At 39.7% G+C, this 26,265-nt stretch overlaps 3 protein-coding genes across 7 annotated transcripts; 2 read left to right on the plus strand and 1 right to left on the minus strand.

The window, feature by feature from the left end:
• The first annotated feature begins 267 nt into the window (after nucleotides 1-267).
• rxfp1 (relaxin family peptide receptor 1) lies at nucleotides 268-17,197 on the plus strand. Of its 5 annotated transcripts, none has more exons than XM_077610137.1 (19): nucleotides 268-487; nucleotides 4,371-4,511; nucleotides 8,133-8,216; nucleotides 8,400-8,505; nucleotides 9,566-9,637; nucleotides 9,889-9,960; nucleotides 10,572-10,643; nucleotides 10,729-10,800; nucleotides 10,878-10,946; nucleotides 11,091-11,162; nucleotides 11,427-11,498; nucleotides 11,596-11,667; nucleotides 12,157-12,228; nucleotides 12,385-12,456; nucleotides 12,883-13,112; nucleotides 13,965-14,189; nucleotides 14,270-14,375; nucleotides 14,449-14,654; nucleotides 15,483-17,197. In XM_077610137.1, the coding sequence occupies exons 1-19, from the start codon at nucleotides 397-399 to the stop codon at nucleotides 15,779-15,781; spliced, it is 2,205 nt and encodes a 734-aa protein (XP_077466263.1). In that variant the 5' UTR covers nucleotides 268-396; the 3' UTR covers nucleotides 15,782-17,197. The 5 variants fall into 5 exon arrangements, with proteins under 5 accessions (XP_077466263.1, XP_077466266.1, XP_077466262.1 ...); XM_077610140.1 differs by having other exon boundaries at nucleotides 14,449-14,667; nucleotides 15,483-15,667; XM_077610136.1 differs by having other exon boundaries at nucleotides 13,965-14,375; nucleotides 14,449-14,667.
• Nucleotides 17,198-17,558: 361 nt separating this feature from the next.
• On the plus strand, nucleotides 17,559-22,988 carry etfdh (electron transfer flavoprotein dehydrogenase). The gene is made up of 13 exons (XM_077609497.1): nucleotides 17,559-17,789; nucleotides 18,498-18,659; nucleotides 19,156-19,385; nucleotides 19,500-19,581; nucleotides 19,682-19,800; nucleotides 20,115-20,192; nucleotides 20,259-20,405; nucleotides 20,537-20,677; nucleotides 20,970-21,113; nucleotides 21,652-21,826; nucleotides 21,888-22,070; nucleotides 22,133-22,354; nucleotides 22,420-22,988. The coding sequence occupies exons 1-13, from the start codon at nucleotides 17,759-17,761 to the stop codon at nucleotides 22,581-22,583; spliced, it is 1,878 nt and encodes a 625-aa protein (XP_077465623.1). The 5' UTR covers nucleotides 17,559-17,758; the 3' UTR covers nucleotides 22,584-22,988.
• ppid (peptidylprolyl isomerase D) lies at nucleotides 22,780-26,048 on the minus strand. Its single transcript, XM_077609498.1, has 10 exons — nucleotides 25,842-26,048; nucleotides 25,191-25,331; nucleotides 25,000-25,106; nucleotides 24,547-24,735; nucleotides 24,351-24,473; nucleotides 24,123-24,229; nucleotides 23,878-24,037; nucleotides 23,719-23,805; nucleotides 23,604-23,646; nucleotides 22,780-23,181 (listed from the first exon to the last, which is right to left on the minus strand). Exons 1-10 carry the CDS (start codon nucleotides 25,924-25,926, stop codon nucleotides 23,093-23,095), a joined length of 1,131 nt encoding a protein of 376 aa, XP_077465624.1. The 5' UTR covers nucleotides 25,927-26,048; the 3' UTR covers nucleotides 22,780-23,092.
• Between the last annotated feature and the right edge of the window lie 217 nt (nucleotides 26,049-26,265).

Genomic DNA, 26,265 nt, shown 5'->3' on the forward strand with positions numbered 1-26,265 from the left:
ATTGGTTCGTTGCCCACCCGATTAATCAATCTCGATCAAATTTTAAAACATAGTCACACTCCAACTGAATATGACCCTGTTTCCAGATTTGTATTTACCGTCTCATCATTGATCTTAACCATTTTCTTTTACTATAATACACATTGTGAATGAGCACTAAGAGAGTGAGACTTTTCTAAACCCCTCCTCTAATATGTCAGAAGGCTGTCCATGCGCACTTCCCACCGTGCGTCATGCCCCCCAGTACCCTTAATGTTTGGAGAGCGCTCGTCGTTTGCTGTTCTCAGCCAGCAGCTTGCTGCACCAACCAGCTTGTGACAGCATCATTTTTGGCCCTCGGAGTCATACTCATCAGGGCTACTTTTTTTTCTCCTTTTTTTTCGTGGGAGCAGGTGGATGACAATGATAATGAGCTTTTTTCTCGCAGGATATTCACTTGGAATGGTTCAAGTTTTTGTGCTTCTTATGGTGACATGCACAGTGTCGGGTATGTTCAACTTTTCATTTGATTTGAAATAAGAGCTCACTTTGTCATTGGACTTACTGGTGCCACACTTTCTGCTTTTGTATGTACTATTTGTTCATCAATATGTTGGCAATCCACTAATTAATGATGTGGTGGCACAATGCCTGTTATTGAAACACATTGCGATTGGATACACACTGAAAATCTCTGTCAGTTCAAAAAATGCATTTTACATACATAACATTAATACTATACTTAACAGTGAATAACCCTCATTGACTGAATTTACTGTTGATTAAATACCACCCAAATAAGGTAACTACCATTTACCATATTCACTTAAACATTGCATTTATTGTAGATTGTGTATTGTATACTAGGGATGTCCTCAATCAGATCATGTGATTTTTAGAGAATTTGGGGGGGAAAAAAGTCAAAATGGATTGGTCGTGTTTGCCAGGGTTCCTAGTTGAAATGGGTCTAATGTCCATGGCAGTGAGTTAAAGGCTACATGCGACAATATAGAAGTAATATTAGTATATTGCAAATTTGACCAGAAAATTTTAATTGCTGCTAGCCTGTGTGTCAGGTGTCCATATTGAATAATGAGATTTTTACACCAAAGCTCATTAGCCCGTAAAAAAATCATAAATAAATGTATATATTTATACCATTAAAACAAACTTTATGGAACAAAGTGAAAATTATCATATTGTATGACCCACTATTGTTTTTTTTAATAGAAGTTCAAATATTGTTATAAGATTATGTAAAACTAAATATTACTGAACATAATTAGTTTGCAAAGCTGTAGTCTGTCTTTCGCCCGAGGTCGGCTGTGATAGGCTCCAGCAGTCCCTTACGAGGATACGCGGTATAGTAGATGAATTCATTCATTCATTTTCTGAACTGCTTTATCCTCATTAGGGTCACGGGGGGTGCTGGAGCCTATCCCAGCTGACTCCGGGCCAGAGGGGGTGGGGGGCGGGGGTTTCGACACCCTGAATCAGTGCCTAGCCAAACGCAGGGCACAAGGAGAAGGACAACCATGCACACACACACCCACATCTAGATGCAATTTAGAGTGTCCAATCAGCCTACCATGCATGTTTTTGAAATGTGGGGGGAAACCGGAGTACCAGGAGGAAACCCACGCAGGCCCGGGAAGAAACATGCAATGCACACTCCAAACTGGTGGACCGACCTGGATTTGAACCCAGGACCCCAGAGCTAACCACTCAGTCGCCGGGCCGCCCAGACATTAATGTAACAATCAAAATTGAATTTCTTTTAAAAGAGACATTTTAGAAAATGAACAAAAATAATCTGTTGCTTTTTTTGTGTTGGACATTATTATTATATTATTATGGCTGCTAATCATTTAGATACTCGTAAATGGAAAAAAATAAATTACATGCAACATATGTCTTTGAAAAGCACTTTCATATTAGAATCAATTGTATATATGTAAATACTATATACGTATGCTATTTCTTTTTTCCTCTTTTACAAATTTAAACGGTTAGCAGCGATTATTTTTTCACATAAATGAGAGGCATGTACAGAAGATGAATGAATGAATGAATAATTACTTTACTTTTATAGTATTAACATTTGCACCGCTTAAGTACGTTACCTTTGCCCAGCCTTGACTCTGAAAAGGCTCTCACCTTCTTTCTATGCATGTGGAAAAATAGATAGCAAGGATCTCTTTATGGGCCATCCCTGCAGAAAAGGTTAGTCTTTCTTTGAAGTCACCGATAGAACACAAGCAGTGGGATGCTGTTAAAATGTTATCCTAGTTTGTCACCAAGCAATTTAGTACAATTTGTTCCCCACTGGTCTCAATCACCACAAAGCTATGAAGGAAAAGATGAAAAATAGATTTTACATTGGGTATTCATTTATTTTATTTGTGTGGGAATGAGTTTGTTCGCAGGTGTTGAAAACAAACAAAAGAAATAGTGAGATTTTATGGTGTTATTCAAAATCTTTTGGGAGTAGTGCCTAAGAGAATTTGGGAAAATATTGATGGTAGGCTATTTAGTTGGGAACTGATAATGCATTTTATTTATTGGTGTTTTTTTTTCATTAAACTGGAAAAGATGTCAATTTTGAGTCCAAAAAAAGAGTTACATGTTATACTTGGTGTAATTTCCAATGTTCTATCTGTCAAGTATATTTTGATTTTTTTTTTTAAAGCTGGAAAGCAAAGCAATCAGTGCTGAAAGATTGAAGGTAATACGATTGAAATCTGAAGTGAAATTGGACAGCTGTGAAAAACTGTTCTTTGTAATGTTTGTCAAAGGTTTCATGGATTATTTGAACAGAATAACAAAGCATTACACATCATTTGTCAGGCCTTTTATTTATCTGTATATGCTTTCATCACAAAGTTGAATAGAAAAATCTAAAGGTAATGTTTTGTACCATTTTATTAGATTTTCACTTTCAAAAGTGATAAAGTACGGAATGAAAATGAAAATCTACTGGCCTCCACTCATGTCTAGTGCCTAGTGTTGTCAATGGTACTCAAAAATGAGTTTTGTTGATGAGCCAGTATTTGTAGTTGAAATGAAATGGACATCTCTTGTTGTCAATGGCCAATTTTAGGGTTCCCACAGGTCACTTCCAGTTGATGACAGGTAATTTGTCCCATTAGTAAGGAGTGGGGCTATTTTGGAGAATAAATAAAGTAAAAAAAAAAACATATATATATTTGCCATTTTGCCCATTTTTCCCTATTTGTAAATTTAAAAAAAATCATGTTGTTTTTGTTGTTGTTGTTGTTGTTGTTGATTTTTAACACTCTGTGCCAGGAAACTGTAATTTACTCATGGTGGCGACATCAGCATGAAATGAAGCTGTCCCTCAAGTGTCACCTTAGCTTTTAGACCGTGCCATTAACATGAGAGCGTGCGTGACTCATTGTTTTAACGTGCACAGAGAAATGTCATGAGCACAGATAGGCTCGATTTTATTTTGTGATTAATCCAATTACTACTATAATCATGCATGTTGATCCAGGCAAGTCACACATATTCAATAGTTCATGTCAATTCACATCTAATTGTAAGAAATAAGAAGGAAACCATTTGGTACCAAAGCTTGAAATCGCTATTACTTGAAGCTCTTATAATATATATGTACTTGCATTTAGGTGACCCCACCCACTGAGCCAATACAGTACAGTGGTACTTCAAAGAAAGGTATCGCTCTATTTAGAGTCTGATGTTTCCATGAAACGAATCATGACTCAATGTTCTAATGGCTTTTCTGTGTGACAGCACAAAGTCACACCATGGGGCGCTTTAACGATCACACAAATAGGATGTGTGCATGTTAGCACCCAACAGATCTTCCCCTTTTTGGAGATTTGCCACCTCCACAGGTGATTTCTTTTCTTTCTTTCTTTCCTTTCTAGACTTAAAGATGACCTTCTGATCCATTATTTTAATCTTTGATGTCATTGTATCAGTTGTGCCACACAATTTGTATGAAACAAAACCTAAATGCCTTATAATAGTTTCTTTTCCAGTCTACTTTTGTCCACTTTTCTACCTCTGAAAATGTTCAAAAGGCAGAAAATGAGGTGACAAGGCAAATTTGTGCTTCCTCTGTCCAAGATGCACCTTCTTACCAATTTGTTTATCAATAGTAGACGTCCAATCCATTTGATGTTGGAAGCTGGCAGCAAATGAATGTGTGCTCATTTTTTAAAAAAAAGCTTGGGATCAGTAAAATATTGATCGATTACAGCATTCATGGGAATCAGTATCAGGGTCCAAATAATGTTATCAGTGCAACACTAGTAGGTACATGAGCATGGTTTTGGTGATGTAGAATGTCTACTTTATTAGATAAAATGGCTACTACTTTATCGACTCGCTGCTTTCTTTTCCAGCATTTAACATCACCGAAGAAGTGTCAACCTCGTGTCAGCTGGGCTTCTTTCCGTGTGGCAACTTAAGTACGTGCCTGCCTCAAGTGTTGCACTGCAATGGCGTTGACGATTGCGGGAACCAAGCAGATGAGGAAAATTGTGGTAAGCTGGCAGTCCTTTTTTTTATTTTTATGCCTGTAGTATGTCACCAAGCAATCAATGTGTGCCCTCGGCTTTGACTGGAATTATCTCTGCCAAAGCTTTAAATCCGTTCTTCTCAAAAAAGGCTCCGTGCTGTCAATCTGGGAATCTCAACAGGGCACTGCTTGTCTTTTTTAGAGGCTGATGTCATTAATTAAGGCGTGGAGTTTTTCCACGATCTTGTAGATGACAAAAGCCAATGGGGATTTTCTACACAGAAAGTCACACCGTCGTATTATCTTCTGCTTGGTAACGATACCGTGACATGGTATTGATTTGCTGCATTGGGCCCATTTTCACTGGTCTTTATAGAAAATCACCTGTGGATGTGTGTTGACTTTGAAGCTGGGGTAAACATGTCACTCAGCCTTCTCTGAAGTTTTTTTTATTCAATCAATATTTATCTAGCCCATGCCACATCGTCACTCCCAATTTCAACTCTGTGGGATTGGGTACTCGGCCGTTTGGTCGCCGGACTTTTGGTCGCCGGTCTTTTGGTCGCCCGGAAGGTTATTGATAATTACCATTTAAATCGTTGCTCAAATTCCCTTAATACAAACTGTGAATTATTATTTAGTCATACTTAATGCCCTATTAATTATTAGGCTAAAGAAAAGCTCCAAATTTCCCGTACTTTTATTGTGTTTTGTTGGAGAACTTGTTAAGACCCTGATTGACGTCCCTTCCTACGGGGACAACGCATGTACATACAAACTCTTATACACTCACACGTCCGCTCAGTGAAACTGCTCAGGGCCATTGTTGGCTTTTATTGATGCCTAGACCGTGTTGTTTTACCTTGTTTTGTCGCCGGACTTTTGGTCGCCGGACTTTTGGTCGCCGGACGTTTGGTCGCCGGTTGTTTGGGTCCGGGCGACCAAATGTCCGCGACCAAACGTCCGGCGACCAAAAGTCCGGCGACCAAACGTCCGGTCACGGTGGGATTGGTGGAATACTGATACCACTGATTTAAAAATAAAAAAAACATATACATTGGTACCTCTACTTATGAAATGAATCTGAACCAGAAGTGGTGTTGTAACTTCGATTTTTCTTAAGTAGAGAGAGATTTTACATATAAAAGTCTAATTCGTTCGAACTGTTAAAGGGGCCCTAATACGACCCTGAAACAACCCCTTAAAAATTATAAAAGTATACCAATTTTGTATAAAATACAATGATTTGGAAAAATAGACCTTCAGAAGTAGGGACAATCCTCTTCTACTGGCAGGGACAAATGTTTACCCACCAAATTCAAAAATTCTCACGTATTCCTTGAGATAGCCCTCATTCGCTTTTTGAAATGAATGTCGATCGGAAATCCAGGAAAATCATCATGTCTTATTATTTGATCATCCTTGAATAAAGAATGATGAGAAAACAGCAGTGGGTAAAGGTGGTGAGCAAGTAGTTTCATCTCCCCTCATTCTGATGCCTACAAGTGTTCACAAAGGAGAACATTGCAGTCTCACGAGACAGGTCGCAAAGCTAGTGTGAGTGTGTGCGGGAACACTCTAATGAAGAAAAATTGGTTTTGCAGCACGTTGCACATAGCAGATTCATAACAGCATTTCGGCAGATTATCCAGCAGCCGTTTTCTGCCTTGATTTTTTTTTGTGCATCAGTTTCTTTTTGGTCTTTCATCACTTAAATACAATCATTGTTTGATGAAAAATTCTGTGGACTACTCAATCAATGGGACACCCATAAAATATATTTGTGTCACATTGCTGTAACTTTTCAAAAACTTTGAAATCTTATTAATAATAAAATGAGGATGATTTTACAAGAAAGTTCTGCAAAACAAGTCATTTGGGGCACGCAGTGTAAAATTTTTCTTTGAGCGTCTTTGCGCTGACAGATTGGGGCTGAGGCGTGCTGGTTTCTGTGATGAGCTGATTTATCACAGTTTATGGATTTATGTGATCTAAGCGTGACCCGCCTTGCCAACAAATCCTTTGACAAATACAAAAACAATAATGGAGCCTAGAGGAGACCGTAGTCTTTTACTGTCTACTAAAAAATGGAAGACCTTACACTATATTAAAATTATTCCAGGGGTTATTTGAAGTCTTTACATGATCTTTCCATTTAAATTCAGTCCATGGAATATTCTAAATTATTTTTTTATGTTGGCACTCGTTGAATTTTTTAACGTCTATGTCAGGGGTGTCAGACTCGGGTTGGTTTGCGGGCCGCGTTAACGATTTCATGTGGGCCAGACCATTTTAGATATAATATTTAGATTTTTTTTAATATAAATGGATTAAAAGAACTGGATTAAAATCCCTGAATATTCAGTTTTTTATAGATCTAAAACAATGTTTATTTAGCTTTTTTACATATATTTTTAGATTTTACAAAATGATTTTTGAACTAAAAATAGAAAAAATGATTAAAAAATTACAATTATTGATTTAAAAGGGTGAAAATCAGAAAATTTAATATACATCTATACTCTTCATTTTAATTTGATCCTAAAACAGAAAGTCGGCACTCATGATTTACTTTCCCGGGGCACACAAAATTATGCGGCGGGCCAGATTTGGCCCCTGGGCCGCCACTTTGACACATGTGGTCTATGTGATGGCACAAGATGTTTTTAACAATTGGAAGGAACATTATTGATGGTATAGTGGTCCGTCTGCCTGATTTTGGCACAAGGAGCGAAGAATGTGTTGCTGATTCGTGAATATTCCAATGGTTTTCTGTCCTTGGTTGACCGGCTTTTCACCCAAGATCCCGGTTACTCACAACCCTGATAAGGATATAGTAAATGGTTTTGAAGAAGTATGAATAAGAAGTTGTTGTTGGAGATAATGCTAAAATTGAATTGCTTGCTGTGGAATCTGGCCTCGTTTTTCAAACAAGGTCATTTTTCAATCTAGGTTATCAACGCACGGGGCATGGCAAGCCATGTTGCAGGAATTTAGGAAAGTCCTGTGTTAGCTGTTTCCTTTTCATTTCCCTGGTGGGTGTTGATTATTTTTTTCTTTGAAGGAAGTTAAAAGGCTATGGGAATTGAATTAGAGTTCATAGAAACATAACAAACGCTTATGTAGATTAGGTGAGCGCATGTCTTGTGTAATTAAACCCCAGGAATCTATGTATCAATTTGCATATACTATCCACATCATTTAAGAGAGAAAGAAGATCTATTCTCATTGATTGCTATTCTTTGATGCCGCTGCCTGCAATCGCGAAATATTGTTTTTACATCACTGTCTTTTGTTATGCAAATTGAATTTTGAGCCCTGTAAGCCATTAAACTCGGCAGTGGGAAGACTTCTCAGGAAAGGAAATTCTCGTGTGCTTCAAGGTTTTGACCTTTCTGAAAAATGTAGAAGGAGAATTTATATATCTTACTCGTTATGTTGATCATATAACAAACCTCCTTCATACATAATTGTTTTTCTATATGCAGGCTCTCTTTCAAAATCAGTGATATTAAGAACGATATATGTCCAAACATGAGCCTATTAAAAATTTTATAAATGTATTCTTATTTATATAAAAACTGTCATAAATAGCTTCTCAATCAATTTTTAAATGAATATTTTGGAAAACGTTTCTCGCCGTCAGGAGATAACAACGGGTGGCCTCATCTCTTTGACAAGTTCTTTGGAATGCCAAGCCACAACACCAGAACCAAGTCCACCTCGTGCTGTGAGTTATGTCTTTCTCCTTATTTTTGTCCATTCAACTATATAATCTGGTTTGTTCATCTGTTGACATTCAATTTCAGAAAATTAAGTGTTACTTAACATCTTGTCAAAATATTGGCCAAATGTTGACACTTGCTTTGATGTAGCCTGAAATTTTTATGCCTTTTAAACCAACCCTCTACAGTGCTGGGCCTCGTTCCTGAGCTGTGCCAATGTGAGGACCTCGAGCTGGACTGTGACAGAGCGCAGCTTCACAACATCCCGGTGGTGGCTGTAAACATCACCAAGATGTGAGATTTTTATTTATTTTTTGCCTTGAAAATTTGGGGACAAAAAGTGACCAATTGAAGATTGATTTGATGACTGACCAATGCAGTATATGAGTACTAGTGACTTAGTATGTTTTCATTGTGTTAGCATAGTGTTGAACCGATAACATTTTTAGCTCACAATACCAATTCACCAAATACTTTACTGTATTTTTTTAAATATACAAAACCATTTTTTTATTAACAGTAAATTTCTGTGTATACTCACTTGAATGTGGAGAACTTCTGTCATGGTTGAGTCAGACACTTGAAAATTCAATGGGTGTCATTGATGGTACTATAGTCGTCCAATCTATTTGAAGAGGAAGGGTAGCAGCAAAATGAACAAAATTACATGTTTTGCCAACCTCCTCGTTCACATTTTGGATGCCCACTTGTGATGACCTCATTTCAGTTCATGGCAGAAGGATGAAAAAACCTTTGATCGCTACTACCAAAATGGCCTTCGGGCGGCCAGGTTGGGAAGGACGAAAAACTACTAGTGATAAACTCATTTAAATTCACACCAGAAGGAAGGTTTGGAAGCTGCATGATAAGATGTCTATCATCATCTTGGGAAGAGCAGCAAGGACTCCTCCATTTTTATTACGGTGGTGTGCATTGCCTCGTAGCCATTTTTTAGTAGAGCAGCACAAGTTGGAGATTGTATCTCATAACATTAATATTGCACAGCATCGGTACAGTATTTCTCAGTACTCGCTGATACTGAGGTTATCATTTTTGTGCTGTAACGGTACACTATTCATCAACCAATCCCTAGTTGTGTTTCTGGAGGCAAAGTGCAATAAAATAAAAATATTCATATATTCATAAGCATCTGCTCTAAAAAAAACGGAGGGCGTATGGTCATTAGAAATTGATATGTAAACTAAGCTGATTATATAAAAAAAAGATTAAATTGTTGTTTTTCTCAATGTTGACTTTTGTCACCTGCAAACACAGTCAATATTCATTGTCCCAGCTGTGTAGTATTTGACTCTCACTGTGGTTTTTATCATGTTTACCTATTTTTCACTCACAGGTCCCTGCAGAGGAACCATCTGCAGAGGCTGAAGGCCAACGCCTTCATAATATACCGAAGTCTGCAGAAACTGTGAGTTTGTCTTTTGTCCATATAATGGCTGCTCTTTCTCTGAAGGTGATTGCTGTGGATGCCGGCCAATCTTACAAAAATAAAATGTATTGTTTGTTACACTTGAAACTGTTTTTCTCTTGAAATAATCAACTTTTAGACTTGGTAAGATTTTAGTGGTTTATAAAGCTATTTTATTCACTGTGCCACACAAATCTCTCATCTCCTATTTGTGCTTCTAGACTGTTGTGTCATTTATTGTGTTTGTGTAGATACCTGCAGCACAATGAAATTGAAGATGTGAATCCTGCTGCTTTCAGAGGATTGTATAATCTCACTAGGCTGTAAGTCTAAAATCTTCATAGGAGAACACCATTATAGGCACAACCACAGGGGCAAGTTTAAAAATACTACAAATTTGAGTGTATGTGTCGACCTTGATAAGAAACAAAAAAGAAAATTATGTCTCCATGCCTGGATAGGATAGAAAGTTTGTCATTTTAGTTTGAGCTGGTGTCAAATTTGGAGGCTCCCAATCTCTAACCCTCTTGCCAAAACTGACCTGGAAAACTTTCTGGTACCCAAAAGTAATAGTAACAAGTAGTAAATATTCCTAAAGCAGAAATATACTGTTTTGATTGCATTGCGTATCATTTATTATGTGAGAGAAAAGCATCGTTGCAAACCATTTAGATTTGTAAAAGGGGAAAAAATAAATAGGACATATAGTATGGTAAATATATATATACAATTGATTCTAATATGAAAGTGCTTTACAAAGAGATATATGGTGCATGTAATTAATTTATTTTTCCATTTACAAAATGGTTTGCAGCAATAATAATAATAATGTCCAACACAAAAAAGCAACAGACCTTTATTCTTGTTAATTTTCAAAAATGCCTCTTTTAAAAGAAATTCAATTGTAATTATTAGATTAATGTTTTTTCCGTAGATACCTGAACTACAATCGGATTTCCGTGCTGATGCCTGGAGTGTTCAGAGACCTTCACAAATTGGAGTGGTTGTACGCCTTTTTTAATGCTGAACAATACTCCTAATTTCCTGGAACAGTCAAAAACATATTCAGACAGACCAATTATATGTTGCAGGATCTTGGAAAACAACAACATCCATCACATTTCTCCCAAAGCCTTTTCAGGGCTGAACTCGTTGGTCTTGCTGTGAGTTTGTTCTATTGTCCCATTTTGATAGGCTCCTCTTTATGTCATTTTCCATGTTTCCCATCTTTGATTGACAGGGCTTTGTTGAACAACACGCTGACAAAGTTGGATGACATATGTCACGAGATGGCCAGACTCAACTGGCTGTAAGTACAGAATGTCCTCACGCGTCCTCAGTTGAGTGGAAAATGGGTTGTGGGCAAAGCCGCAGCACGACCACATGATTTAGTCAATATAGAGGCAATGCTATGTATTCAGTGCATTTACTAATGTATATAATGTTCTTTCAGTGATTTGGAAGGTAATCTGATCGAGACCTTGGAGAACGTATCCTTCTACTCGTGCAGTATGCTGACAGTCTTGTACGTAATCCTTGATTCAACATTAGTACGTTGTGATACACCACCCGAATATTAGAACATGGTTAAATGTACACGTTTGCCAATATATATTTTAACAGGTTTATACAGTATGCACCACTGGAACATTGAGTGTGGATTGGTAGTCATATTGAATGCAGAGTTTTTGTACAGGCACTTCTTTTATTTAAACAATTTGACAATTTAACATTGTAGGAATATTTCAATGTATTATTTATTTTACTACTTTTGATCTATATTCCCCAGGGTTCTGCAACGCAACCGAATAAGCCACATACACGACCAAGCGTTCTCAGTCCTCCAAAAGCTCGGAGAGTTGTGAGTGTTTTTGTTGCATTGATGATCATTAAAAATACACATACTACATACGTATAACTCAATTTTACTCTTTTTTTTTTAATTTGGCTCAACACAGGGATCTTTCCAGCAACAGGCTGAAGAAGATTCCACACAATCTCTTTGTCCTTCTGGGGGATTTGCTTCAACTGTGAGTTCTTCTTTACATGATGATAATACTTTGTTTAACTCAATTAGCAAACACATGCAGCGTATAGGGACGGAAATTAATTTGGGTTCAGGGACCATATTCACCCCAATTTGATCGCAACTTAATTAAGTAAGTGAGCTGGATGCTTTGTACTTAATTGTCCTAATGAGTTATAAATCAACGTCAAATGCAAATTTCCTGCATTTTCTTCAACAACCTGACATTTTTGGGTGAGACCAGTTGTCTGAAAAAAATATTTCATGAAGCCATGCATAAAAAGTCTTTAAAATAACCATTTCAGGCTGATTTTAGCCTTTTCGTCATGAGTCTATATGGCAAATTAGGGCTCAGTGGAAAAGGCTCCAAGAGCAACAAAATCCAATACATATTCTCTATTAAATACTACACAAAATGCATACTGGGATATTATTAGAAATACAAGAAACAGCTTCATTTTCTACATACATCTTTTTCCCCCTCATTTTGTAGAAACCTTTCATACAATCCCATTGTGGAGCTGCAGGTGGACCACTTTGACAAACTGCATAAACTAAAGTCATTGTGAGTATCTGTTTTATAACAACAGCACACTATTCAAGCAGGTACACAATACATGCATAAGTAGTGTAGTTTTTCTCATCCTTGTTGTTAGTTTTTACCAGGATTTTATATTTATTTATTATTGGGTGGTTAGTGTGTCTTTTTCTTTTTTTCCAGAAGCATCGAGGGCATTGAAATTAGTAACATCCAAAGCCGAATGTTCGAGCCTCTTAAACACTTGACGCACATGTAAGTACGACGCTCTGACTGCAATAGTCGTAATCCTCGTCATTCACTAAATGTCTTTTGGCTTTTTTAACACCCGCACTATTTATTGAAAATTAAATATTATAGAATATATTTCCCCCCTGTGCATGTTAACGAGTATATTCCAAAAAAAATAATCATATCCTGATGAATATGATCTATTTAACTGAACTTGTGCATCTCGTGTCAGCTTTACAAATTTTAATTTTCGCACAAGATGAGCTCGAGGCTATTTATAGATATACATGCAATGTTAAAATCAGCAGCTGCCAAAGAACTAATGGGAATTCAGGCACGTGCACAGGATATTAATGAACAGCTGCAATTACACTCGTTCATAATTTTAATGGCATTTTCTTTGCAGTTAATAAAGCACGTGACATGCGTGTTGGTATGTGCGTTTTGCAGTTACTTCAAGAAGTTTCAGTACTGCGGTTACGCACCTCACGTGCGTAGCTGCAAGCCAAACACAGATGGGATCTCTTCCTTCGAAGACTTGCTGGCTAACATCGTTCTGAGGGTCTTTGTCTGGGTGGTCTCGGCAACCACCTGCTTTGGCAACATCTTCGTCATCTGCATGCGCTCGTACATCCGCTCGGAGAACAAACTACATGCCATGTGCATCATCTCCCTATGCTGTGAGTCCATTAATGAAGGAGAAGGACTGATTGGCAAGGGCTGATACCAAAAAGCTGGGGGATTTAAGCAATGTACACCAAGATAGGAGGAAAAAATATATATATTCAAACTATGCAGGTCAACTTTGTTCGAGAAAAGTGTGTTTTTGCCTTTTTGCTACTGCAACAAAGTGAATTTCTCGAGTATGGGATGAATAAAGTTTAATCTAATCTAATTTAATTACAGAGATGTCCAAATCTCTTGTATGCTTAATGGTATAAACATGTTGATGGCCATCAAGCTTTGTCACCATGCTCAGATAAATACAGCTTATGAGACTTCGCCTTTCAAAGCTTTGGCTTGGCTCCTAAATGATAATAATAATAATCGGACATAGGCTTTTTCAAGCAGACTGTTTGTGTGCTTGGATTTCTAATAACTCTTTTGTGGTCTTAAATACCAAACCTTTGACGAGCTCGGTTTCATTTTTGTCGCAAATTCTTTCTGCAGTTCTTTTTTTCACAAGGTCTTTATAATATGTAAAAGGTTAATTCTAGCCATGTCTTACACTAATTGTTTGCCATTTCCAGACTGATTAGACTGGACATGAGGGTTTGATAATTGCCGTTGGGACCGTGTCATCAAACCATCGCCGGCAAATCGCGCCGGCACATTCTTCACGGAGTCTTAGCAATCACATGCCCACCTAATTAAAACACAACTCACATTATGTACACCGCTGATTTACATCAGTCCAATTCTTTTAGGACTGACTCTGGAGTCAGTCAAAACTCTCTTTCTAACCTTATGTGTTTTGCATAAAGTTACTGTAGTTCCCCATTTTATGCTAAACTTCTTCATTCCATTGATAGGTGCAGACGGATTGATGGGGATCTACCTGTTCATGATCGGGGCGTACGACATAAAGTTCCGTGGCGAGTACAACCGTCACGCTCATGCCTGGATGGACAGCAGCCAATGCCAGGTAATCGGTTCCCTGGCCATGCTGTCCACAGAAGTATCGGTCCTGCTGCTTACCTATCTCACTTTGGAGAAGTACATCTGCATCGTGTACCCCTTCCACTACCTGACACCGGGTTGGCATCGTACCGTCACGGTACTCCTGGCTATCTGGGTATTCGGTTTCATGGTAGCCTTCCTCCCCCTGGCCTGCAAGGGGCTTTTCCGGAATTTCTACGGTACCAACGGTGTGTGCTTCCCCCTGCACTACGAGCAGCCAGAGACGATATGGGCGCACGTTTACTCCATCATCATCTTTCTCGGTGAGCGTGAATTACCGATTCAATGCGATTCGGCGGTGGACACGTGAGATGCTATTTTATTTATCTGTCTCAGGTTTGAATCTGATAGCATTCCTGATCATCGTGCTGTCATACGCCAGCATGTTCTACAATATCCAGCGCACAGGGACACAGACCACCAAGTACATCAACCACATAAAAAAGGAAGTGACCATCGCCAAACGCTTCTTCTCCATTGTCATCACCGACTCGCTCTGTTGGATCCCTATTTTCATCCTCAAGATCCTATCCCTGCTGCAGGTGGAGATTCCCGGTAGAGTACCCCGTATGTTTTATGCAGGGTACTGTTTACACACCATTGCATATTCTAAACAGAATGTTTTAAAGTCAACGCATTGAATTTGACGCGAACAACGTACCTGCCAACATGATATATTAGTATTATTAGACGGTACTCGGTCATTTGGTCGCCGGTCTTTTGGTCGCCCGGAAGGTTATTGATAATTACCATTTAAATCGTTGCTCAAATTCCCTAAATACAAACTGCGAATTATCATTTAGTCATACTTAATTCCCTATTAATTATTAGGCTAAATAAAAGCTCCAAATTTCCCGTACTTTTATTGTGTTTTGTTGGAGAACTTGTTAAGACCCTGACTGACGTCCCTTCCTAAGGGGACAACTCATGTACAAACAAACTCTTATACACTCACACGTCGGCTCAGTGAAACTGCTCAGGGCCATTGTTGGCTTTTATTGATGCGTAGACCGTGTTGTTTTACCTTGTTTTGTCGCCGGTCTTTTGGTCGCCGGTCTTTTGGTCGCCCGTTGTTTGGGTCCGGGCGACCAAAAGACCGGCGACCAAACGACCGCGCACGTTATTAGACGGCTTCTTTTCCTTCAAAAGGCGACACGTGTGTTTGCATTGATGAGCACATTTAGAAACCAAATTAGAAACCAATTTAGAATTCGAGCTATTCATCTGGCTGCTAAATTGAATTCATTAAAAAACTTTGGTAAAGGCCTCCTGCAAAGCAAGCAGCCCTGACACTACATGGGGTACCATTTAAGTTCACAATTATTCTCCTTAATTAGTTTTCCCTGCCATCATCATCATTTCTCCCACAGGAACTATTACCTCCTGGGTGGTGATATTTATCCTGCCCATTAACAGCGCCCTCAATCCCATTCTTTACACGCTGACCACTCGTCCCTTCAAGGAGACCTTGATGCAGGTGTGGGCCAACTATAGGCAGCGGAGGCCGGCGGTGGCCAGCCATCCCATCCATCACCCCTCGCTCACCGGGCAGGAAATGTGGCCTCTGCAGGACTCCTGCCCAGCGGTGGGAGGCATTCAACACACGACTGACACCCCCCCTGCCAGGCTGGCTGCCCTTGCGGAAAATCACACTGGCGTCCCCGTGTGAATCGAGAATGATCGCTGGGCGATACCAGTCTAAACCAGTGCTGTAGGTGCCGATGTGCCAAGGCGGGTTCCCTGATGGTTTTGCGGGTGCCGACGCAAGTACACTGTAACGTTGACAAGTGATTTAGTCTTAAATATGTCACTGGGTTGTCTTTGTGGCTTTGCTACTATTTGAAAATAGTCTTGAATTCCGTGACAAACTTTCTAAAGACAGCACTTCATAATGCCACGCTGCGTGTTAAAAATAGATTTAAAATCAAGGGCAAATGAGTATTTTTATTACCCCCTACAACAACCCGATCCCAATCATTCTTGTTTACAGTGAAGGATGGCTTTTGTTGTTTTGAATGGAAAGAAAAAGTTATCTGTTATCCGTTTGCTGTGGCCTTGGACACAAAAGATGTTTTTCATGGGTATTTTATTGGTTTTGAACATCAACATTGAAAGGGATCATAGGTTAGATAGATACTGGTTGAATGTTTCTCTTGTATATTCTATTTTGCTGACCCCAATTAAGAAAAAAAACCTTTCTTTTCAAGATTTTTGTTTTTAAATTATGTTTGAATAATGAAATGACTAAATGTAAAATTTCAGTGCCCCATCGAGAATTCTGTTGCACCCAAATCAAGACCATTTTAAAATATACATTTTCCAAGTGTTTGTAAAAACAAAAATGGACAAGCCCTCACTACCAATGTATTTGTGCATAGTATATTTTTTAATTATTGTTATTCTATACATATGTATTCGTGAACATTACGGAACAAACAGTGGATCGCAATATCCTGTGGAAATTCTATTTTGAGGAAATTGATTTTTACCTGCATTGCTAATTGAACCTATTTATTGTTCTACAATAATTCAAACGGCAGCTACCTCAATCTCTATGACGTAAATGCGTGTGAGGAAGTGAGATTTGCAAGTAAGACTGTGCTTTTTTTGTGATGTTTCCTGAGAACCTTCATAATGAAGCCAAATAGTAAACCAATGAGTTTGTCAAATACAATTAGAATGTTAGAACCTTATTTTGCCGATACAAAGAGGATATTTTCATCTAAATTTCCTCAAAATTTCAGGGATTATTTTGTGTCATGTTGACAGCGCATCACCATTATGCATTTTGATGGTTTAAATATATCTTGTCTGTGTTTACTTCGTTTATATTAAAAAATGACACCAATATCTAGATGCTGAACAAATTAAGGCTATGATACACACCAAATCTGGAGGATAAAAAATTCCAATTTAATCAAATTATACAAGGTTAATACTTAAGAAAAAAGTTTTACTGTATGTGCCTGTAAATCCATTTTTAAGTTATTGTTAATATTTGTAAATTGGTTAAAGTATTTTTTAAAAAGTGCTATGGCTTTGTTTTTGTCTTAAATGTGAGCAATTTAAATGAATTAAAGACTAAAGAAATGTCTTTTTGTCTTAGGTGCATCTAATTATTTTTTTATTAATTAATTGTATTTTAATTTATTAATAAATTAACTATTTTGTACTTGGTATGATTTTTCTCAGCTAGGCTCCCTTCCAAAACCCCAGACGTCAGAAATTGTAACATCTTTTTGACTGATATGTCAAAATATAGTGGAAAGAGAGAACAAACGTTAACATTCATTGACTTTCCTGGCATTTATTTATATTCTTATGACAAACGGCACCGAAGCAAAATGGCCAACAAGTGACAATGCCAAATCCCGTTGACTCATAGAGAGCATCAAGCATCTAGTCTTATATATGCAATATCTACAGCCATTGAATAACGTCCGGAGTGTGCGCATGCGTGGTTTTGCGATTTGCGTTCCTGCAATGCTATTTGTATTATGAGACTGGTATTGCTTTAAGGACTCGCGATCCCTATCGTTTTGCTTACATAATCATCTTGTCGATCATTATAAGGAACAATCGCATTTCACGGTTCTCGTGTCCATCGCGAGGAGAAATTAACAGAAGGTGACGACAAACTGTGGAGATGTTACCAGCTAGCCGATACTCGAGTAAAGGTACGTACGTATGGTTAACTGCAAGTTAAGGTTGACCTCAAGCGTGGTTGATTGGTCGAAACTTTGTCTTAAATCATATTTTAGACGCATAGAGGCTTTAGGCTGTAGATAACATGCTGTCGTAGTGTGTAAAACTCGAGAATGCTGCAGTCAACAGCGATCGTGTTTATTTTTGCAAGCGAGGATGTAGGTTAAAGTTCAATTGAGATGTAGGTCACTTTTCCTCGACTTTAAAAATGAAGATTATAATAAAACTTAGTAGTTATACAATTCCATGACGATCAAACAATAAAAAATAGATTATGGCTAGACACTATTTGTATAAACATAAATAATAAACTTCTGTCAATCCCACAGATTCACTCCTTCGATATATCCAATTAAAATTAGTAAATACTACATCGGTTTAACGACACACCTAAACTATTTAGTCATCACACTGCAGATTTTTTTTTTTTCTAATTGTGATATTGTGTTGCTCATGAACAATTTGGAATTTAACAAAAAAACTTTACATCTCTTGCTTAGACATCTACTATCCAACACTACCATGATTTTCTCTAAGTATTATAGTAATATTGGTGTTTGTTAGTTGTTTGCGTCCTATGTTTTCTCGCATTTTAGCGCCTTAAAATATTGGTGTCAGATCATTAAATGGCTACCCTCAAGATGAAAAACCTTACCTGCTATTGTCTTCACCCCTTGTAGCCCACAGGTGCATCAGGGCCTTGAAGACGGTGCAAGTAGACCACACGTCACCTCAACTGTACACCACATTACACAGGCGCAATTGCTCCTCAGAGTCTACGACGCCTCGCATCACCACGCACTACACCATATACCCCCGGGAAAACGATCCAAGATGGGAAGGTAAGACATTTTTTGTTTACAATGTGTTGTGCAACATGATGAAACTTTTACCCAAAATCTTAAACATGCATTTTTGGATTTTCATTCCATCATCTAGTTATTTTTAAAATGAAGTACTGCGTAAGCTATACTCAGTACGTACAACTTCTAGATGACAATGATCGATATTGAAAAGCCCAGCGTGTAATAAATCAACACAACACAAAGACAGGGTACATAAATTAAAAAAAAAGTTAATGAGAATTTATACATGATGACATGGTGAACATAACTAACTGTTATTCCATAACAGAAACAATTACCATGTAATTATTCATTAACTTTCCACAAAAGGCCACCACAAGGCATGCAGGGAATTCTACTATTCATGTTTAGGAGATGTGGGAAGAAACCGGAGTACCCGGAGCTAATCCACGCAGGCACGGGAAGAACATGCAAACTCCACACAGAACCCCACCAGGGGTTAAACTCAAAGTGAGATGTGGATCATCCTCAGGCGTGGAAATGGAAAGGTTCGCAGATGAGGCGGACGTGGTCATCGTGGGTGGAGGCCCCGCCGGTCTGTCGGCAGCCATTCGTCTAAAGCAGCTAGCTAACGAGCAGGAGAAGGAGCTACGCGTTTGCTTGGTGGAGAAGGCGTCGCAGTTGGGGGCGCACACGCTGTCGGGGGCCTGCCTGGAGCCCAGCGCGCTCCAAGAACTCTTTCCAGATTGGAAGGAACGAGGGGTGAGGATTTCCCAGCGGAGTTTGTTGAATATCTAAGTCATAAAATAAATATGGAACTTAAGCTGCATCGGATGATTATTTTGCAATGTGTCTCCTGTCTCCCTGTTGCCTCAGGCTCCTCTCAACACACCAGTCACGGAGGATGTCTTCAGCATTTTGACAGAAAAGCACAGGATCCCCGTTCCCATGTTGCCAGGTACTTGCCCGAGTGCAATATAATGATCACTTCACTTGGGGGGGGGGGGGGGGGGGGGAGTTGAAATCTGAATAGTTTTGTGTATGCTTGTATGTGACAGGCCTGCCCATGAGGAATCACGGCAACTACATCGTGCGCCTGGGAAACTTTGTCCGATGGTTGGGCGAGCAGGCAGAGGAGCTTGGAGTGGAGTTGTATCCTGGTTACGCTGCCTCTGAGGTTCCAAAAAATACTGAGCTAAACATTTTCACACTCCCCAAATTTGAAATACACACGTTCACATTGAGGCTTTGATTCATAGTAACCAAAATGACATCAATTATGGTATCAGCTTGTGAGAGAAATGCCCCCGATCTGATCATGTGAGTGAAAATTTTTAAACCGCTGTCATGTTTGTCATGTCCATTTGTTCAGTACCCTTTTTCACTTGGTCATTTTTTTCAGCGCTATTTAGTCATCACACTGCAAAATGATTTTTTTTGTATAATGTTTCTATATCTATATTTCTAACCTGGCGTCTGATGGTTTTGAAGGTTTTATTCCACGAAGACGGAAGTGTCAAAGGAATCGCTACCAATGATGTCGGGATCGCCAAAAACGGCTCACCTAAGGTACTGTACATGCTTGGCGATTTCTATCGCTTGTGCCTGGTGCTAAATTGGCATGCTTGCGCACAGGATATATTTGAGCGGGGGATGGAGCTCCACGCCAAAGTGACGGTGTTCGGAGAGGGATGTCATGGCCATCTCGCCAAGCAGCTCTACAAGCAATTAAACTTGCGAGAAAACTGCGAGCCGCAGACGTATGCAATTGGCCTCAAGGAGGTAATGACTTAATGTGAAGTCTTGCATCTTGTAGAAAATGTTACACAGAAAGATGCCATTGATCCAAAAATAATGTGTATATTTTATTATTTTCTAAACAAACACCCCAATTTTTTTTTTACTTGCTTTAGGTGTGGACCATTGAGGAGAAAAAGTGGCGTCCCGGTCGAGTGGAGCATTCGGTGGGCTGGCCGCTGAACAGGAACACGTATGGGGGTTCCTTCCTGTATCACCTGAATGAAGGAGAGCCTATGGTGGCGTTGGGTTTTGTGGTGAGTTGAATTAAATTAATTGCTGCACGTTAATTTGATCTTTGCCATCTGATGGAAGAGCATTTAATGTTGCTGCCTATCCCTTGTCATGCGATAAGCAAAGATTAATTACAGCAATCCCTTATTTATATGGTGGCTTATCTGCTTGTATGCAGACTGCTCTGCTATATATAAATGTTCACCTCTATGATTAAGTAAGGAATGTAATATATTATGGCGGGATCTCTAAATTTTTTAGTAAGGGAAATTAAGTGAAAACGCCTATCATTTTTGTCATTGTGGTTGTGTATAGGTGGGTCTAGACTACTCCAACCCTTACCTGAGCCCCTTCTGGGAGTTCCAGCGTTGGAAGCACCATCCCTTCGTCGCACCCACACTGGAGGGAGGCCAGAGGATTGCATACGGCGCTCGTGCGCTCAATGAGGGTGGCTTTCAGGTAAACTTTGAACTAGGGATTTGAGAATATATATCCATATGGTGATATCTTACAATATACTTGATATCTCAATAGGTTATTGATATGCTCCCGCCAAGAATCGACATATTGTATCATATAGACGAGAGAAAAAAAACATGAAAATGATGTCTAAGTCAACTCATTGGCTGTCGTTGATGACGCGAGATATCCAATTAATTTTGAAGGGAAGGTGCAAATGAACTAATTTGTTACAGTGGAATATTCTCTTAAATAAGGTTGTGATGACCCAACCAGAATTGTTGAAAAAAGTGCCCATTTCCTATGCATTGGATGTAATAACTAGGAAATGGTAAAAGACAGTGAAATTTGAGTACCAAATTTGTTATCTGCGTGTAGTAAAATGACATGTGCGTGCATGCTCTTTTTTAAGCCTATTCACACTAAATGGCTGACTTCCTGATTTCAGGCTTTTGATGTGTCTTCTAAGATGATGACTAACCCAAATGACTGACTGTTCCATAAAAAAATGTGTGGTTGTGCTCTTCTTTCTTCTCAGTCCCTGCCTAAACTGACTTTCCCAGGCGGCCTCTTGATTGGCTGCAGCCCAGGCTTCATGAACGTGCCCAAAATTAAAGGTACGCACACAGCCATGAAGAGTGGCATGCTGGCAGCGGAGGCCATTTTCCCACGAGTCATGGCGTTGGCTGAGGGCGGCGAGTCAGAGACGGCAGGTATGAGATTAAGTACCCGACGTGTCGAATGAGTTTAAGATATCTAAACGCGGACCATCAGGTCTACACATTCCCGAGTACGCCGATGCCCTGAAGGCGTCCTGGGTGTGGAAGGAGCTCCACGCCGTGAGGAACATCCGTCCGTCGTTCCACAACTACTTCGGTCTTTACGGCGGTATGATCTACACGGGGATCTTCTACTGGATCTTCAGGGGCAAAGAGCCGTGGACGCTCAAACATTGTGGTGAGTTTACGTTTGAGGAAATGCCAGGCGAGCCAGTCTAATCTGATTTTCATCCGCAACAGGACGTGACGCTGACCAGCTGAAGCCGGCCAAAGACTGCACGCCCATCGAGTACCCCAAGCCCGATGGGAAGATCAGCTTTGACCTCTTGTCGTCCGTGGCACTCAGTGGAACCAACCACGAAGGAGACCAGCCCGCTCACCTGACGCTCAAGGACGACAACGTGCCTGTTGAGAGGAACCTCGCCATCTACGATGGGCCAGAGCAGCGCTTCTGCCCTGCTGGTAAATAAGTTTCTATTCATTCCGTGTTCCCAGATTGAGACGCAGACTATCCCGTTTTTTACCAGGCGTGTACGAGTACGTTCCCGTGGAGTCGGGTGACGGCAAGCGGCTGCAAATCAACGCTCAGAACTGCGTACACTGTAAAACGTGTGATATCAAAGACCCCAGCCAGAACATCAACTGGGTGGTCCCGGAAGGCGGCGGCGGACCGGCCTACAACGGAATGTAAGCAAATTGCTGTCCACTATTTGAGGAAAATACGATAAACTTGACTTGAATCACTATTCAATGCCTCTTCAGAAAAGACGTGCCTATTGTTGCTGTTATACAGTCATATTTTTGGGTGGTTTCTTATATATCGATAGCAAAAGAAAGTGTCCCAACTTGCCTGCTAATAATGTGTATGGAAAAATGATCAACACAAATGATGTTTCTAGAGCCTGGACTTTTATTAATTCATCATGCAACGCTATTGCTGCCAAAAAGAAAGGTGAGGTCTGAACAAGTCATTTGCTAAAGTGCCCTTCAGTTTCATCAACTAAGACTCCAGCGAGCGTTTTTGATAAGTTATTCCAGGTACATTTTACTGTACTGTACATAATGTCACATGAATTAATAAAATTATTTGACTGTTCTGCATTTGCGTTTGTTGGCTTCAAGGACACAGCTACAAAACTGCGATAACGTTCAGTGTAGAAAAACTTCAAGAGGTCAGTCAGCTGGACCAGCGCTGCGCGCTCAGGCGAACATTTTAGCATAAATTTTCTTCTCTCTCTCCTTTTCTTGTTGCACTTGGAGTTGTACGCGCTTCATCTCGTTACTGATGGCTGCCAGAAAAAGAGAAGATATGAATTAGTACGTACTTGAGTGCTATTATACACTACTCTCCATACCCTGGCAGGATCGAATGCGATGTATTTTGATGCAAATATAAGAAGCCTGAATTATTACATACATTATCATACATTATGGCACAAGTGGTGCACTGACCATTTTAATGGCCATTAGATGGTATGTTAGATCAATCGATAAATGTATAGGAAAATTAGGTATCTTAAGTGCCCTCCTCAATAAAGGCCTGCTGTGGTGAGGGACAGAAACATAGACCCTCATTTAAAATCTGCCAAGAAACATCTGGCTGTCAGTAAAATTGCTCTTTGTCTTTGTAATTATTATTACTGTTGGCGCATACAATGCGACATCTATATTTTCAGTTTGTTGATGTGAAAAAGGAAGGAAAAAAAATCACCTTTATCCTCTGGAGCGATTCCCTGAGCTGTCTTCAGGTCAGTCTGTAAAGAAAATTCAAAACTTAGAATAGTATGTGTCATGGCTAGTTACTTTGACCAGATTGAAAAGTTTACCATGGCTTGGCTGTATTCCTTGAGGCCCTGCCATGCCTGCGCCCTGCGGAAAAGAGCCTTGGTGTTGCTCTTATCCAACTCCATAGCCTACAAAATAGCACAAGTGAGTACAATTTTGGTATAATAGCACCATCCAGTGGGCGAGTTTGAGCAACGGACCTCATTGCAACTGTCCATGGCCTCCTGCCACAATTGGAGCTTTAGTTTGCAAGCAGCGGTGTTGAGGTAGCAGCTGAGAACGGCAGGCTCCAGCTTCTTTTGTGATGGAGATTCCCCGGCCTCATTCTCCTGAAAAACGTCACTGCACACCTCTAAATACCTGTGGAGTTAGTAGGGGTGGAGTTAACATCTTCTGTATCTTCTGTTCCCATGAACCAAGGGTCACTGAGGGGCCGGCGTAAAACCTGAGAGCTTTGTTATATTTGTTCACAGCTGCGTTCCAATCTTGACTCTTAAAAAGGTTGTTTCCAATCTTCTTAATGTCCTCAGCTACAGACAAAACTTTGTCTACCTAGAGGGGGAAAAAAACAATGTGAGAAATTAAAATTGCTTAAAACTATACTTGCACAAATATTTGAATTCAACACATTTAAAACCAATACAATTGAATGTTGGTATCTTTTTCAACATACATCTTTGAAGTCAACGTCCGAATCCTCGGGGAAGTCGTGATGGGCATCGCCCGTGCCGTCAGCCGAGGGGGCGCCCCAGCTGTCGCCGTCCTTGTGCTCGCCGCAGTCGGCGATCACGCAAGGCTGAAATGAGAAAAGTCGATTCCCAGGTTGCCGTGCGAGATCTTTCGTCAGAACCTTCATGTTCTGTGTTTACCTTGACGGGATTGTCGTCATTGGTGTCGATGGCCTCCAGCATTTTGACCACACCCATCCCTTTCAGCACGTGCCCGAAGATCACGTGCTTGTCATCCAGGTGCGGCGTGGGCACCGTGGTGATGAAAAACTGCGACCCGTTGGTGTTGGGCCCGGCATTGGCCATGCTCAGCATGCCTACTTGGTCATGCTAATGAGAAAATTCAACAATCGGGGAGAATTATTTTATTTTAGATTTTTAAATGTATCGGTCATTCGGTACGCTTGGGTGTAGATTTTTGGTGTAATGAAAACTTAAAAAAGAAAGCAATTTGTGACACATTTATACTTTGGTTTTACATGTATATTGTTATTCAGAAAAAAACCTATAGGAGGTCACTTGTATAATTTGTCACTATGTGCAAAAACAAAGCATGTATCTCCAATTTTGACAGTTAACTCCATTTCCTCATACCTTGTAGTGGAAGTTCTCATCCTCAAACTTCTCGCCATAAATGCTCTCGCCGCCGGTACCGTTCTGATTGGAGAAGTCGCCTCCCTGGATCATAAACTTCTTGATGACTGCGGACAAAACGAATGGACAACACAACGATATAAGCACAATAATTCATATCATCACAGGAAGTATACTCTAATGCTGCGTACTTCGGTGGAAAGGGCATCCTTTAAAGTGTAGAGGTTTTCCGGTGGACTTTCCCAAGCCTTTCTCCCCTGTGCAGAGGGCTCGGAAGTTCTCCGCCGTCTTCGGAGTGATGTCTGCAAATAGTTCAAAAACTATTCGGCCAGCTAAAAAAAGAAAAAGAGGACAAAATTTAGGTTAAACTTGACACGTTTTAAGAAATATCCATTCTAAAAGGGAGGCAAATGAGACAATTAACGAGAGTGCAAAGATCTTTTTGGATACTGGAATTAAAATCGGGCCTGATCGCATGATTCGGTGAAAACATTTGCGTAAACCGATCGCTACCAACTCAGATTGGATTGGACCGTTTAACTGAATTACAGCAGTTGATGATGTATTTAAGACGACAATGTGTGCAATGAATACATTTTATATGGCGTAGTAATAACACATTAAATGACTTGCAACAAACGCACATGGCTGGTGCATAGATGACTAATAATAACCGTTTTACTTATATATTATAGTAACACAAGTCGTTAAAACCAATAGAATGTACATGATTTTGCTTAAAAACATATATAGCACGTTTATTCCATGGGCACCGTTCACCTCACGAGGCTAGCGGCAAGCATATATTTACAATTTTAAATTATTTTTTCACTCCTCCTTACCTCTAGTACCGCCGATGTCTACGTCAAAGAAAACACGAGGGTTTTCTGAATTAGACGGCTTTTTAGTGGGCGCTGGATGAGACATTTTTAACACTTTATGGAATAGCTAGCTTGCGGTAAATGAATTAGCCACAGAGCAACTGGCCGGTGTTGTGTCGTGTGGCCTCGATGACGCGGATTGCGTAGGGGTTCTTCTTCGATTCGTTTTCTTTGTTACTGGTGGAAACATCGCCCCCTGTGGTCATGGATTAATCTGAAAATTAAGATAGATCCGCTAAGGCCCATTAAAATAAGAGTCGGAGACTCATTCGGAATAAAATTCATACACTGTCATATTCAGAGAAGAAAATCTTAACTTTATTTTGAAACTATTCACTCTATCTTTATTTGGATTCCTCAAATACAATACTAGTAAAAGTTCAAC

This window comes from Stigmatopora argus, chromosome 9, assembly GCF_051989625.1.
Source record: "Stigmatopora argus isolate UIUO_Sarg chromosome 9, RoL_Sarg_1.0, whole genome shotgun sequence".
Classification (NCBI taxonomy): Eukaryota; Metazoa; Chordata; class Actinopteri; order Syngnathiformes; family Syngnathidae; genus Stigmatopora; species Stigmatopora argus.